Source organism: Coptis chinensis, chromosome 7, assembly GCF_015680905.1.
Source record: "Coptis chinensis isolate HL-2020 chromosome 7, ASM1568090v1, whole genome shotgun sequence".
Classification (NCBI taxonomy): domain Eukaryota; kingdom Viridiplantae; phylum Streptophyta; class Magnoliopsida; order Ranunculales; family Ranunculaceae; genus Coptis; species Coptis chinensis.
The window spans coordinates 8808794-8823281 of NC_141462.1; the positions used below are offsets into that span (position 1 = coordinate 8808794).

The 14488-nt window shown below is 36.4% G+C and overlaps 4 protein-coding genes and 1 pseudogene across 7 annotated transcripts; 1 reads left to right on the forward strand and 4 right to left on the reverse strand.

Moving 5' to 3' along the window:
- Positions 1-1507, reverse strand: LOC147485807 (uncharacterized). Of its 2 annotated transcripts, none has more exons than XM_086572891.1 (4): positions 1353-1507; positions 890-1115; positions 756-811; positions 1-326 (listed from the first exon to the last, which is right to left on the reverse strand). In XM_086572891.1, exons 1-4 carry the CDS (start codon positions 1410-1412, stop codon positions 156-158), a joined length of 513 nt encoding a protein of 170 aa, XP_086429017.1. In that variant the 5' UTR covers positions 1413-1507; the 3' UTR covers positions 1-155. The 2 variants fall into 2 exon arrangements, with proteins under 2 accessions (XP_086429017.1, XP_086429016.1); XM_086572890.1 differs by having other exon boundaries at positions 1-329.
- Positions 1508-1764: 257 nt separating this feature from the next.
- On the reverse strand, positions 1765-5209 carry LOC147485808 (uncharacterized). Of its 2 annotated transcripts, none has more exons than XM_086572888.1 (6): positions 4901-5209; positions 4456-4681; positions 4294-4352; positions 2737-2811; positions 2559-2642; positions 1765-2428 (listed from the first exon to the last, which is right to left on the reverse strand). In XM_086572888.1, exons 1-6 carry the CDS (start codon positions 4964-4966, stop codon positions 1910-1912), a joined length of 1029 nt encoding a protein of 342 aa, XP_086429014.1. In that variant the 5' UTR covers positions 4967-5209; the 3' UTR covers positions 1765-1909. The 2 variants fall into 2 exon arrangements, with proteins under 2 accessions (XP_086429014.1, XP_086429015.1); XM_086572889.1 differs by having other exon boundaries at positions 4294-4349; positions 4901-5058.
- A 182-nt stretch (positions 5210-5391) lies between these two features.
- On the reverse strand, positions 5392-8221 carry LOC147485809 (uncharacterized). The gene is made up of 8 exons (XM_086573586.1): positions 8063-8221; positions 7500-7725; positions 7355-7404; positions 6313-6390; positions 6120-6206; positions 5810-6017; positions 5638-5699; positions 5392-5544 (listed from the first exon to the last, which is right to left on the reverse strand). The coding sequence occupies exons 1-8, from the start codon at positions 8138-8140 to the stop codon at positions 5392-5394; spliced, it is 942 nt and encodes a 313-aa protein (XP_086429712.1). The 5' UTR covers positions 8141-8221.
- Positions 8222-8826: 605 nt separating this feature from the next.
- LOC147485810 (uncharacterized) lies at positions 8827-11281 on the reverse strand. Of its 2 annotated transcripts, none has more exons than XM_086574947.1 (6): positions 11117-11281; positions 10742-10967; positions 10604-10647; positions 9873-9950; positions 9648-9731; positions 8827-9547 (listed from the first exon to the last, which is right to left on the reverse strand). In XM_086574947.1, the coding sequence occupies exons 1-6, from the start codon at positions 11189-11191 to the stop codon at positions 9047-9049; spliced, it is 1008 nt and encodes a 335-aa protein (XP_086431073.1). In that variant the 5' UTR covers positions 11192-11281; the 3' UTR covers positions 8827-9046. The 2 variants fall into 2 exon arrangements, with proteins under 2 accessions (XP_086431073.1, XP_086431072.1); XM_086574946.1 differs by having other exon boundaries at positions 9645-9731; positions 11117-11279.
- Positions 11282-12029: 748 nt separating this feature from the next.
- On the forward strand, positions 12030-14084 carry LOC147485811 (putative splicing factor 3A subunit 1 pseudogene; annotated as a pseudogene).
- Positions 14085-14488: the final 404 nt, after the last annotated feature.

Here is a 14488-nt window from a genome sequence, read left to right on the forward strand (position 1 = left end):
TCAGTAAAAATGGTAATTTAACTCAAGATTCTTCAACCGGAGTCTAGCAGGACCATGTATCGATCTAAATACAATGGCGGATAAAATAAAACTTACTAAAATAAACAAACTTTCAGTTATGTTCTCTATTAGTGCGTGGCAGGGAGAGGATACATTTACATTGATGATGTAACAAAAAGGAATAACCTTGGAAGGTTTTCCAGAGCCAAGGTAAACATCACCCCAAGCAGAATGATAAAAGTCAAAGCAAGCACTATCCTCCCAATATATGGAAAACTGATGTGGGGCTTTAACTCGCTTGTTGATCTTTGCAAATTATCTGTTTTCTGCTGCACAAAACAGATACAGACTACATCAAATTATGTTAATTACAAACTTTAATTTCATTCGATACTGTAAGGAGAAAAACGTTTTGATGTATACAACTCAATACAAACTAGCCAAGAAGAAAGGACTCCATAGTTTCTAACTCTCTCCCCACTCTCCAAATCATTCATCAAGTTGATGCAAGCAAGTAGAAAAAACTCAATGCATGTTCAAACATAACTACTGTTTTAATAGAAAAATAAACCTTGCAATTACAAAGACTTAATTATTACAAATCATGCAATTCCCTAGTAGATTGAAGCCACAAGAATGAAAACACCATTGAAACAATCCCAACAATGACTTTGAGTTTCAAGACAACACATCTCAACACCTTAAATACAGTAACTGGAAGATCTGAAGCACAAAGTTATAGCGAATATACTTACAACAACATCAGGTGTTTGCTCGTTTGTTGTTCGCTCCCATTTCTCCTTCACGAAACCTGTTTCCAAAACACAAAGAAACGAATTAAGTACAATGACCTTTAAAATAAAGTCCAATAAGAGCCATTACACTATACCTTCATCTATGACTGTCTGCAACTTCCAACCATAGCCGTAGTCGACTAGAACAGCATTAGGACCAAAGCTTATAGGTTCTTCCCCTTCTTTAACAGCCTCAATATATGAAGCTAAAGGGATTCCAGAATCCAATTTCCTATTAATCAATCGTAAAGCAAATCCAGCTTCTGTACCCACAGCAAATCGTCTAACATTACTGGAACCTTTGCAGATTATCTCTAGAAACTAATAAGACCTCAAGTCAATTCAATTCAATTTTAATCCAAATCATTGACAAAAAATATGCATCAACAAGTGCCTTTCCCATACTATTATGCACTGCAATTTTTCATATAAGAAAGCAAGTAAATGAAAATTTACCAAGCGTTAAGTAGAAACCAAAATTCAGCAAATATAGTGCAGGCCATTTTACGACTCGGAACCAACTAACAAGTGAGAGTGAGATTGTTTATATATACTTACAGGAGAAGAAGGTTGAAGAAGGTTAGACTGTGTTTCTACTTCTTCTTCTTCTTTGGCCATTGAAGAGTCAATGAAAGAAGGCGCGAATAAAAGACTAGGATAGGAATCTCAACTACTTTTATCTAGGAGAGTCAACTGGTTTTTGTTTGGTTCCTAAACTAACCTTAAACCGAAGTTGGCGTATACATATGCATTAGGATTCTTGGCTCCTAAAGTACTATAAAACTTGTCTAAGGGTGTTCTTACCCACCTTTGTTAAGGTGATTTTTGGTGTTCGGAGTGTGGCTAAAAATTTTGCCAGTGTTCGTATTATACTTGTTTACTGCTCATACTCCAAAGAAATAAGCAAGATGTACTTGCAGATGCAGTGGAGTTGTTTTTGTAAATTACAATCATCAGTGGCAATCAGTCATTTCGTTTAGAAGTGTTCAATATATACAGACATAAGCCAATGCTAAGAGTTTACATTTCGGTTCTGCAAAAGATTTACAAAGATGATGTTGGCTATTTCGACCTAAAGACATTACTGTATTTGACAACTTAAATAGGTATATATGTTAACTGTTACATTGAGATTTTCTAGACTTTCGGGTAAGCTTCAACTTCTGCCGGATATTATATATAGTAGTCCTTGTAGTTGCATTGTGCGTGTCTCTCTCCTTCAATACATTTAGGACCTCCTTTGGCTTCAAACCACTCAATGACATTTCCCGCACAATTGCTTCCTCTTCAGCTGTGAGTTTCCCAGCATAAGAGTGACCTTCTGGACGTAATCCGAGTGGATGGTTGTGAAGACCACAATCCACTTTAACTACCCATTGATCTTCTTTTGGCATCTTTATACCTTTCAATACGAAAGGACAATCACACTTCTTTGATTTTGTCTGTTCAGTAGGTAACTGCTGCTTACTTCCTTTTTTAGCCTTATATTTCCCGAACCTCTCGCAACCAAAAACAATTCTAGGTGTCCTACCTGCAACAGAACCCAAATCTGACTTCTTTATCACAATGACCGTCCCAACTGATTTCCCAAGTTCTCGAGTCCATTTAAGGAGCTCATCGCGACTGTTAAAGACCTATAGATCAATATGTTAGAATCGGGATTATTGCCAAAAACAGAAAAAGAATGTGATACTAATCATTGCTAACAGTAATAAAAAAGAAAAAAAGAATGAGAAAACAAAACCAATGTGATAAATAACATACCGTATCCGTTGTAAAGACATCCGTCATATCAATTTTTTCAGATATAGATTCAATATTGCTGACAGCTTCAGATACTATTGGTGTCTAACATTTGGAAGGACAGTAGAGAAAATAGAAAATCTTAGATTCTCTTAGGTCAAGACAAAATAAATAATGAGATAAATAGGGCAAATTTTACCTCCACTTCCTGTTGAGGGACTTCGGGCTGGAATTGAACTTCACCAGCAAATTCAACATTATCTGTTGCTTGCTCCTACAAATAAGAGTATCCAATATGTGGATTACTGGCAGATGAAGTCAATTTTGTTAAGTGAATATTTTGGATTAAAAGATACAGATATAAATTTTACCTCTTTAAATGTTATAAAAGATTTGGCTAACAGCTCATACTATGCTGACGAAACAATCTTGGTGACTCATAGGGTGATGAGATTTGGGTGAAGAAAAGTGATATCAACATTACATCAGGAGCAATAAGGCTTATCCAAACATTGTGTGGGGCTTTGACATTAAAGCTGGACAAGCTCAATGAGCTGGACAAAACCAAAAATTTATTGGATCCATATAAACATAGGTTGACCAATGAAAAATAGTAGTCAATGTTCCTCGTTACGGCATTATATACATGTGGGTTTCAACTTTCAACCATTAGTACAATTTTTTTTTCTTCCTGTATCAGTCCTATGGAGTGTACAAACTCATATTTGAAAAATCTACACATCCCTCCCAAAAACTCTCTCCAATGGAATGTCAAGAAACAGATGTGTGAATTCTCACATATTGTGCAAACTAACTGGACTCCAAATGAACTGGTGTCTCCTAAAATGCACTTATAACACAGGACAACCACTAGTTGTCATCCCAAATTTCCACATTATTCTACTTTGTCACAAAGTTCTTATCACCATCACCACCTCTCAGAATACAATCTCTTCTCTTCTGTCAAAAATGGATTTAAGTCCCAACAAAACAGCTTTAAAATGCTCAAACCAGTTTTGCCACCATTCTTAGGAACCCTTTTGGCTAAAACTCACTCACAAATTTAGAAACTTATGAAAGTATGCACTGAGCACACTTGGTAACTACCCATCTGGCACTAACTAGTGATCATTACCACCAAAATGGAAAACTGCTGGACCGTGACTGTGGAATTGCCATTTTACGATTTCTTCAGAAGAATAAAATATGCATTTATTACCTTTTGGCAGGGTGTAATAGGAAAGATACGTTAAAACGCAATAATTACAGGCTTACAGCATTCCCATAGAAAAGATTTCCTCAAAATTATAGAGTAATTAAAAAGGTATGCAGGAATCAACTAGACAGTCATTATTTCAAAACTTGCTTTAAATCTTGAGTATGAACTATAAAATTAAGTTTTTGCTAGGTTCCATGTCCTTGTGGATCTAGTACTGTCAAAGATTTACATTTGTGAATCTCACAACTAGAATAAAGTCACATATGGTGATCAATTCTGTACAGATGCATTGCTTCGAATTCAAAAAGGAGCCCAAATTGCAATAAGTTTTGTGACTTCAATATGATAAGAGAGTATATTCTACATGATTGTTTGTGCTGATACTGGCTTCTTATAAGCGTGAAACATCTAAATATCTTTTGTACTTACTTTTGTTCTGGTATATCATAACATCAGTGTAGTTTAAACTTCCAAATTTGCCATCATCCTAAACAAGACTAGAGAGATCAAAAGCTTTAAAGTGAAGAAATAACTTACAATGACATTAGGGAACTCCTGATGGGCCACTTCCAAATTACTCTGCTTTCCACGACCTACTTTAAGAAAATAAAGAACCCGATGTTGAACTGTTTCCAACAAACTACAAATACCACAAAAAATACTGAACTAATCAAACAATGATAACAATAACAATTATACCTCCATTTGTTGCTGTCTGCAACTTCCAACCATCACCATAACTGACAAGTCTAGAACTAGGACCAAATATTATTGGCTCCTCCCCCTGTTTAACGGCTTCGATATACGAAGCTAAAGGAACCCCAGGAGCCAACTTCTGATTGATCAATTGCAATGCAAAACTAGCTTCGGTCCCCACAGAAAATCTCCTTACTTTACCGGAACTTTTGCATGTTATCTCTAAAAACTACACCCAAGTGTGGCATTCTATCAATTTTAACTCACAACATATATATACAAAAAAAAAAATCTACCTACTTGGCAATTCAGTAAAATATGAAAGTGGGGACAATGAAAAATAAAGAAAACCCAACAAAGATTAAAAATTTGCAACACCTAAATGAAGAAACATAACAAAAAAACATATTGAAGCTTAAAAAGTGATATATTGAGGGTGTTTGCTTACTTGAGGAGAAGAACATTGTGGAATTTGAACAAGGCTAGAAACGTTTGCAAATTCTTGGTCAGCCATTACAGACACCTTTTTTTTTTTTTTTTTTTTTTTCTCAGAGACTTGTTTGGGGGAGTTTCATAAAATGATCCTCCATATTTGCACCCACTCTTTAATTAATTATTAAACTTGTCCAACAATTTATTTTATGGGGACACCGAGATTTCTGAAAAATCTCGCTATATCAGAGTAGACCATTGATATATACCAAAAGCTTGATAGTTTCAGAAATAGGTTGGCTTTTCAGTTTTCATACTCTACAAGTCTACAGAAGAAAGAGTTCAGTTTCTGATAATACATAACAAATATCAGACTCAGTTTTAGACAGGCAACATCAGTTTCTCAGTTATGCAATCATTTAAATGGTTAAATATATAAAGTCAAATACATTTTTCTCCACAAAACTTGAAGATTTAGATATGAACTCTAGTACAAAATCAACTTTATCAAGAACTGTTGCATTGGGATACTGCAGACATTTCTTCGTGTCTCAAATGGGATACTGCATCCATTTCTTCGTATCCCAACTGGGATGTTGTGGCCATTTCTTCGTATCCCATCTGGGATGTTGCTGACATCTCTTCGTGTCTTAACTTTGCCTGGGCATTATAGATTGTAATGGACCGTAGATTCATTTAAATCATCTCTATCCTTCAGTACTTTAAAGAATCTCTTTTGCCTTAACTCCTTGCCTCAACAATTGTATCACAATGTCTTTTTTCTTCAGGTGTTAGCTTTCCTGCAACAGAAGAACCTTGCAAATGTCGCTCAAGTGGGTGATTGTGATAACCACATTCCACTTTAACCCTCCATTGATCATCTTTTCATCTTTTTATACCTCTCAATAAGAAAGGGCAATCACACCTTTTGACACTCTCCTTGAAGGTGCAGAGGTCTTCTTCTTGAACGGTACTTTATATTCCCTTCTCTTCCCAAACCTCTCACAAGCTAAAAATATTCTAGAACTCCGACCTGAAGCACCAAACTCAGATTTCTTTATTATAACTACCATCCCAACTGATCTTCCAACATCTCGAGCCCATGTGACAAGTTCATCACGACAGTTGAAGACCTGTAAATAAAATAGTAAAGCATCTTTCTTGTTAATATTAAAAACAAAGTAAAGAAACAAATAGCCAAGTAAATAAACTAACAAAAACCAGTAATAACATACCACATCGGTTGTAAAGGCATCAGTGAAATCCAATTTTCGAAGGGATTGTGATTCGATATCACTGATAGGTTCAGATGTCACTGGCATCTACATTAAACGAATTGGAAATTTTTTAATAATAATAAATGAAGCATCTCTTTTAGTAAGTTCCTCCTGCCTAGTACAGAAGAATTAATAAGCCGGAGAGTCTTACATTTTCGTCTTGTAACGGTAGGTCTGTGAGATGGAATTCTAGGTCAGTGGCTGATTGAACATCATCTCTAGCTGGCTCCTAATATTTAACAAAAACAAAAAAACAAAGTCAAACGTGTTGACATGTTGTGAGTTCTGACTCATGACATTCAAATTATGTCAACTACTCAACTGTACCCAATACATTTCTTTTTAAATAGTAACTCAAATGATAGTAACAACTTTTGAAAGATTAAACCCAAACAAACATGATATGAATCATCAGAAGATGACTAACTGCCCTTCTAGAAAATTGGATGAGACATAGGAACAATGTTGGGAAGAAAAATAATGTAGGTGATCGTTTCTTTCACTTTCAAGAAAGGATTTTCTTTCACATGTTCAGCTCTTCCTGATATTACAATTTACAACTTACAAGTTGCGGCATATATTTGCTCATAATATATATTGAATGTGGATGAAGGCATGAAGCAGAAAAAGTTTGGGTGGCAAACATCCTGTACTATAAATTTCCATATAATATTACACAGTTAATGGTAACTGAGGTGGAGAGTTTAGGGTTATTGACTCCACAAGTCAAATACCATTGATGTCCAATAGCTTTGATAGTAATGGCTGGATATACTACTACCTTGTCCATTGAGTATAACAGAGGAAATATGGTCCGAATGGAGAGAGTCCCTAAAAAAGATACGAGCCTACACAATCATCCATTTGGGAATAAATGTTCATGTCACTAAGTACCTAAACTATTCCAAATGCTGAACAGAAATGGTACTTCATACAAACAAGATTTCTACTCATACTTGTCAGAGGATAAAAAGTTATCAGGGGGAAAAGCAGCTTCGACGATAAAATTTCATCCAATATATTGAGGTTGGAAACATATATGATCACCTACATAAACTAGAGAGGTTAAGGCATTAAACAAGATTGTGGCTTCAAGTTCAAAATCTGTTTTAGGGTCTCGACAATCTAACATATTTATCCAACAAAAAAATCAGTACAAGATTTTAAAATTTAAAATGTGACGTTTAACTTACAATAATATCAGGTAACTCCTTATAATCATATTCATTCTGTATCTCGGAACCTGCTTTGAGAAAAAAGAAACAAAACAATCTTGAGGTCTTTCCAAACTAAATGCAAATATTCAATAACGAACAAGTAAGAAACACAACATATTACCTTCATTAGTTACTGTTTCCAACTTCCAACCATCTCCATAGTCAATTAGCACAGAATTAGGACCGAAAGTTATTGGTTCCTCTCCTTCTTTAATAGCTTCAATATACAAAGCTGAAGGTACTCCATGGCCTAGTTTTTTATTTATCAACTGCAACGCAAAACTGGCTTCTGTGCCCACAGAAAATCGCCTAACTTTACCCGAACACTTGCAATATATCTCTAAAAACTACACCCAATTGATGAAATACATTTAATCACAAACCACATTCATAAAAAACTACATATCAACTCATACCCACTTGTGGGCAGATTAAGTTTAAGCCCAAAAAACCATAAAAACATAAATTTTGAAAAGTGAAACTGCCCCAAATGAAGATACAGATTAGTAAACAGTATTACAACCAAAAAGATATGAAATTTTTGCGATATAATAGCTACTGTATATAACAACATGAACAAATTAGACACATAATAAGGTGACTGAGGCTTAATGAGACAACTCGTAGAAAACTATAAAAGCATACGTGAGATGAAAAGGGGAGGAGAGAAAAAAGAGTATATACCTGATGAGGTAGTTGAAGAATGGTTTGCTGTTGTTGAGGAGGAGACTCGTTATTTGCAACTTGTTCTCCTTCGGCCATTGTAGACAAAGGCTTGTTTTTCAGAATCCAAGTTTTCTGCAGTTGGGGAACTTGGGCGTGTCTGTTATTTGCGAAATGTCACTTATATCCTTTGGATATACTCTCTTTTTAAAAAGGCTTCTATGGGTTTTTAGTAATTTTAGTTATTTTCCAGAAATATCACTGTTTTTTAAATTCTCAAACTCAACATTTCGAGAATCAGTTGAATGTTAGAAAATCGAGTTTTAGAGCAGAAGAGCAAGTAGCGTAGCAGTCAAATAGTTGGATTCAAGGAACAAAATATCGCCGATATATATCGTTTTTTTGGTACACCGATATCGATATATCTGATATATATCTATCAAATATTGAATCATTTTTTTCCGATAACAATATATATCAATTGATATATACGATATATCTGATATAAATTGTTGATTTTGACCAATATTATTAATTTTGATCAAATATTGTTGATTTTGACTAATATATTATCGATATTTCTAATATAATCGATGATATTTCCGATATATCAACATACAGAACAAAATTTTGACTGGTCACAAAAAATCTAGATAAATCCGATATTTCTAATATATCTGATATATATCGGTTTTTGGGTATACCTATATATTCACCGAATTCGATATTTTGATCCTTGGTTGGATTATGAGTGCGAGAAGCAGATAGAAGCATTAGCCTGATGCCCTGATTGAGTTAGTTATACATTAAACAATAATATAGTATTTTTGATAATACATGTTCGGATGTCCCCAACTTCAAGAGCACACAACAGGACAGCCATGCTTCATGCACTAGAAATGTCAGGCAGTTTTTCTTCTTAACTGTGTATTTCATTCTACATTTTCCCATACTGAAGGAAAGAAAAGATTTGCTTTGTGCATACTCCTGTACAATTGAACTTCATCAAGAGCTGTTGCTTTGTGATCTTGTAGATAATGCAGTACGTCTCAACCTGGCCTGGGTATTATAGATTGTATGGATAGTAGACTCACTATGCTCATCTCTGTCCTTAAGAACTTGAAGAATCTCCTTGGGCTTAATTCCAGCTCTTAACATTTGTACAACAATTTCTTTTTCTTCAGAGTTCAGCCTTCCGGCAAATGAACCTTGTAGGGGCCCAAGTGGGTGATTGTGATGACCGCATTCCACTTTAACAACCCACTGATCATCTTTCGGCATCTTTAACCCTCTTAATAAGAAAGGGCAGTTAAAACCTTTTGACATTTTCTGTGCTTTCTTTGTGAATGGATGCTCACTTTTCTTTCCAAACCTCTCGCAAGCCATAAATACTCTAGGAACCCTACCAGACGAACCAACATCAGATCTCTTTATTACGACGACCATCCCAATTGATTTTCCAAGATCTCGAGCCCACCTGATGAGTTCATCGCGACTGTTGAAGACCTGTTTCCTTGTCTTTGTCAGTAACAATAACAAAGAAAACAAACAAGTAGAATAACTAGATAAGGAAAAGGAAAAACCAAACTGTGGAACAGAATACCACATCAGTTTTGAAGGTGTCCGTGAAATCCAATTTTTCCAAGGACTGCGATTCGACATCACTAACAGGTTCAGATGTAATTGGTCTCTACAGTGAAGGAATTAAACAACTTCTCAGTAATAAAACTTGAAGCACGTAAATTTATTAAATTCCTCATACCCGATACAAAATAAATGGAATAAAAGACCAAAATATATATACATATAACATGACCCTGGAAATCCTTACGCTTTCATCTTGCAGAGGTGGTTCTAAGAGATCGAGGTGAACGTCAGTTGCTGAATGAACATCACCGCTAGCGGGTTCCTAAATGAAAAGTAAAATCAAACGTCAATGTCATGTTGGTTGGCACACACTCATTCCAATCAAACTCTGTTGATCGTAGCCAAAAAATTGTACTAGTAACTGCTTAGATGGGCTATTCAGAATTTCAGATGATAAAAACAAGCTGAGTTAGTACTTACCAAAAATATAAAGATTTTAAAATAGCCAACAAAAAAGATAAAACTGATTCTAGCCATAATAAAAAATGGGAGAATTAATCGGAACACTAGTGAGAAGAAGAAACAAGTGCAGTTGCTCTTTCCATTATTTTCAAAGGACAACTTGATAGGTCATCAAAATCTATTACAGCTTCTGCTCTACTAGTTTTACAAGGGAACGTTTGGGTGCAAGATACTAGGATTTTCCTTGTCATATACTCATATCACACAAATACACAGTTAACAGCAACATGTAACTGATTTGGTGAGTCTAGAGCCATTAAACTTACAAGGGATCGAGTTCCTCAGACAATAACTAAACACTCCTCCCTCTTATGTTACTCAGAACCTACAACTATTCATGCAAAGAAGACATTCTTTTTCCACAATCCTGAAACGGAAACAACTTTTACAAACCCTTCCACTTGTGTAATCCCAATATAAAAATGAGAAATACAAGTGTGATTCTACGCTTACAATGGCAGTAGGGAATTCTTCCATAGCCTTTTGCCTATGAGAACCTGGTTTCAGAAAGGAAAGAAACCAGTATTGAGCTCTTGGAAAATAAATACATCTTTAATAATTGAAAGATAAAAGGCATTACACCATCTATACCTTGCCGTGTAACTGTCTGCAACTTCCAACCATCTCCATAGTCGATCAAAACAGAATTCGGACCAAAGCTAATAGGCTCCTCTCCTTGTTTAATAGCTTCAATGTACAAAGCTGAAGGATCCACAGAATCTAATTTCTGATTAATCAATTGCAATGCAAAACTAGCTTCTGTCCCCACAGAAAACCGCCTTACTTTACCCGAACTTTTGCAAGTTATCTCCAAAAACTACACACATTTATGAATACATCATCAATATATCATAAAAATAACAGATCATGCCCCACATATCAAAACTTGAAATTTAAGTTTACGGATTTGGAAAAGCCCCACGCAAGATAAATGAATTCAAGTACAAAAAAACATATGAAGCTTACTGGAGAAGGACGTTGCTGACAAGAATGAAGAAAGAATGAAGAAGCTTTGTTGGCAACTTCTTCTTCTCCAGCCATTGAATCAAAAAAAAAAAATTACAAAGACTTGTTTTTTTGGTAAGAGCAAGTCCGATGGAGAGCTGCTAAATTAGGCTGCTAAATTGGGCTGCTAAAATTGCCACATAAGTGCCACATAGGCTTTTTAACTTGTCCAGCCAAATTTGGCTTCTCAAAATCAAAAAACCAATCTAATCGCGTTTTCTAAGTGCTAAATGATATGAACGGCATAGTTTCTGCCGTCAGTTCATTATTTTTTGAAATTTTTTTTAAACGGATAGCATAATTTTTGTTGTCCATCGAAATTTAATTTAACATAATTTTTAGACGGATGACATAAATCCTATGTCATCCGTCTCCCGAACTTATTATAGCAGCGGCTAGCAAAAGTCTTAACTTTGGCTTGATTTTTTACTCTTTCCAAATTTAAGACCATTTTAGCAGTCCCATTGAAAAGACATTTTTGTGGTTGAAGTGCTATATTTGCTTTTAGTAACCCATATAGCTTACTTGCTCTAAATGTTGTTTCTGTGTAGGAGTGCAATTTGGTCTTGGGCTTGGTCTTGTAAAATAAAGCCCGTTAAAAACTTGGGTTGGGCTCGGGTTCGTTTTTAGAAAGTTCGAATTCTTTTTTTTATAGAAAGTTCGAATTCTTTTCGAATTCTAAATAAAGATGAAACGGTTGTTTAGCAAGTCTATAAAACCGGCAGCCTAGCTTGCATAACCTTATTTTATACGAAAGAGTGGACTGCCCATATAGGTACGTCTGACATCTCTCTCTCTCAATCTCTCTTTTCATGTTCTTTATACGTCGTATACATCGTAGTACTAGTTCTAGTTCATTATAGTACGTAGTAGGATGTTGAATATTTCATCACTTCCACATGCAAACTTTCCTCCAGTCATTACTAGTCATACCAGGAGGATTGGTATAATATACCCGCCTCCTGCAATACGAGCAATTGTTGATAAAACAGCGGAATATGTTTCAAAGAAGGGACCAGAATTTGTTAAAAAAATTGTTAATGAAGGGAATGCTAAGTTTAGTTTCTTAACAGATGCCTCACACCATTATAATGCCTACTACCAACGTCGTGTTTCTGAGTTTCGCCTACAGGCTCAACAACTAGTTCCTACCCAGCCTACGGAAGCTTGTGTTGTTGCTACTTCGACTACAACGAAGAACAATGAATCTGTTGCATCGGTTCCAGCATTAGTAAGCCAATTTAGACCTGAGTGTAAAGAGCCAGAAGCCCAACTGTATAGTGTTTCGCTACCAGAAGGTATTATTAGTGGTGAAACTTTTGATGTTATAAAGCTTACAGCACAATTTATAGCTCGGAATGGCAAGTCTTTTTTGGCAGAATTGTCTGGTAAAGAGATTTTCAACCCTCAGTTCAGTTTCCTGAAGCCGAATAATAGTATGTACACGTTCTTTACTAAACTTACTGATGCTTATTCGAAAGTCTTGATGCCTCCAAAGGGTCTTACTGATAAGTTGAGGACTAGTGTGGCTGATATGACAACTGTCCTTGATCGATGCTTGAACCGTTGTAATTGGGAACTTTTGCAAGAGCAAAAGAAGCAGAAAGCTGAAAAGGAGACTGAACAGGAACGAATTCAGATGGGAATGATTGATTGGCATGATTTTTGTGTGGTGGAAACGATTGAGTTTGCAGATTTTGAGGACACTGAGCTTCCCCAACCATTGCCTTTGGAAGAAATTATTATGAGGAGCAAGGCTTCTTCTGCTATGGAAGAAGATATGCCAGAGGTAATTGAGCTTGAAAAGGAAGCAGATATGGACACGGATGAAGAAGAGATGCAGCTTGTTGTGGAGGGCATGGAAGTTGCAAGTCTCGAAGAGTACAGTGAAGTCAACAAGAGCGTGAGGAAAGCAGAAACACCCAAGGAACCAGAACCACCAGTAAGAATTGTGAAGAACTGGAAGAGACCAGAAGAAAGGGTCCCTATAGAAAGAGGTGCCGCAAAATTTGTACTTTCCCCAATAACTGGGGAGCTGATTCATATCAATGAGATGGCAGAGCACATGAGAATTTCTCTTATTGATCCCAAGTACAGAGAACAAAAGAGAGGGATGATGGCAAAGATTAGGGAAACCACACTTGCCCAAGATGATGAGATCTCACGGAACATTATGGGGCTTGCACGAACTCGTCCTGATATCTTTGGTACGACAGCTGAAGAAGTCTCTAATGCTGTCAAGGCAGAGATTGAGAAAAGGAAAGAAGAGGGACCAAACGTTGCGCAATATCCTGCTCCAAGTAGTGTGTACAATGCCCTTAATTCATCAGTTAGGCCACTGCTTCCTCTCATGCCAATGAACTGTGGGCAACCTCTGCATCCATCATCAACATATATGAATCATCTTCCTATACCTATACCTATACCACCTCCTCCTGGATCCCAGTTCACACCTCTCGGAGGTCATCGACCTTTCGCCCCTATTCCCTTTCCTCCACCTTCTATGAAGATAATTCCACCATCTCCCTTACTGCAAGGAATACCTCCACCCCCACCTGATGTAGCTCCACCTCCACTGCCAGATGAACCTGAGCCAAAGCGGCAGAGGCTTGATGATTCTTTGCTTTTACCAGAGGATCAGTTCTTGGCTCAGAATCAGGGACCTGTTCGCATTGTTGTATCTGTTCCCAATGTTTCTGAGCTGAACTTGAAAGCGCAACCTCTTGATATTAAAGTGCAGGACTTATCTGAGACCGTTGGCAGTCTAAAGGAGAAGATTGCTGGAGAGATTCAGCTTCCTGCCAACAAACAGAAACTGACAGGACGAGCAGGTTTTCTCAAGGACAATTTCTCGCTCGCATATTACAACATTGGAGCTGGACAAACACTCGCTCTTGCTTTGAGGGAACGTGGTGGCAGAAAGAGATAAATCATTAACCCTTCATTAGTCACTGAAAGGTTGATGTGCAACTCTTTTCTTTAATTTTAATTACACTCCGTGGAAGTTGTCCAGTAGGGAAGTCCATCTCAACATACTTTCTTTGTTTCTTAACTGAAATTTGCACTTGGGGATTTAATTGATATTACATTGTTTGGATCTTATATCAGAACACTATTATTTGTCTCACACTGATGCTAAATGATATGGTCTATACTTACAGATTGGGCATCTCGGAGAATGTCTCTTACAGGTTGCAGGGACGCAAATTAAAACCTTATGATTAAGGGGAGGATATATTGTCATTTGTTATTTACTGGCTCTGTTGAATATTAGTGCATCTTATTCGTACTTTAAGCTTGGTATTTCGTCTTTATCGTCCATCTTCTTATACC

Bases quoted from the DNA above. Each gene is read 5' to 3' on its own strand.
- LOC147485810 (XM_086574946.1), bottom strand. From the start codon at position 11,191: ATGGCTGGAGAAGAAGAAGTTGCCAACAAAGCTTCTTCATTCTTTCTT. The intron at 9,951-10,603 runs GTAAGCGTAGAA...CTTTTCATTTAG, and splicing joins AAGAATTCCCTACTGCCATT to GAACCCGCTAGCGGTGATGT. The intron at 9,732-9,872 runs GTAAGGATTTCC...CCTTCACTGTAG, and splicing joins CACCTCTGCAAGATGAAAGC to AGACCAATTACATCTGAACC.
- LOC147485809 (XM_086573586.1), bottom strand. From the start codon at position 8,140: ATGGCCGAAGGAGAACAAGTTGCAAATAACGAGTCTCCTCCTCAACAA. The intron at 7,405-7,499 runs GTAATATGTTGT...TTCTCAAAGCAG, and splicing joins GGAAACAGTAACTAATGAAG to GTTCCGAGATACAGAATGAA. The intron at 5,545-5,637 runs GCAAGGAGTTAA...TATAATGCCCAG, and splicing joins ATTGTGATACAATTGTTGAG to GCAAAGTTAAGACACGAAGA.
- LOC147485808 (XM_086572888.1), bottom strand. From the start codon at position 4,966: ATGGCTGACCAAGAATTTGCAAACGTTTCTAGCCTTGTTCAAATTCCA. The intron at 4,353-4,455 runs GTATAATTGTTA...ATTTTCTTAAAG, and splicing joins GCAGACAGCAACAAATGGAG to TAGGTCGTGGAAAGCAGAGT. The intron at 2,812-4,293 runs GTAAGTTATTTC...TCTTATTTGTAG, and splicing joins AGGAGTTCCCTAATGTCATT to GAGCAAGCAACAGATAATGT.
- LOC147485807 (XM_086572890.1), bottom strand. From the start codon at position 1,412: ATGGCCAAAGAAGAAGAAGAAGTAGAAACACAGTCTAACCTTCTTCAA. The intron at 812-889 runs GTATAGTGTAAT...TTTTGGAAACAG, and splicing joins GCAGACAGTCATAGATGAAG to GTTTCGTGAAGGAGAAATGG. The intron at 330-755 runs GTAAGTATATTC...TGTTTTGTGCAG, and splicing joins AGCAAACACCTGATGTTGTT to CAGAAAACAGATAATTTGCA.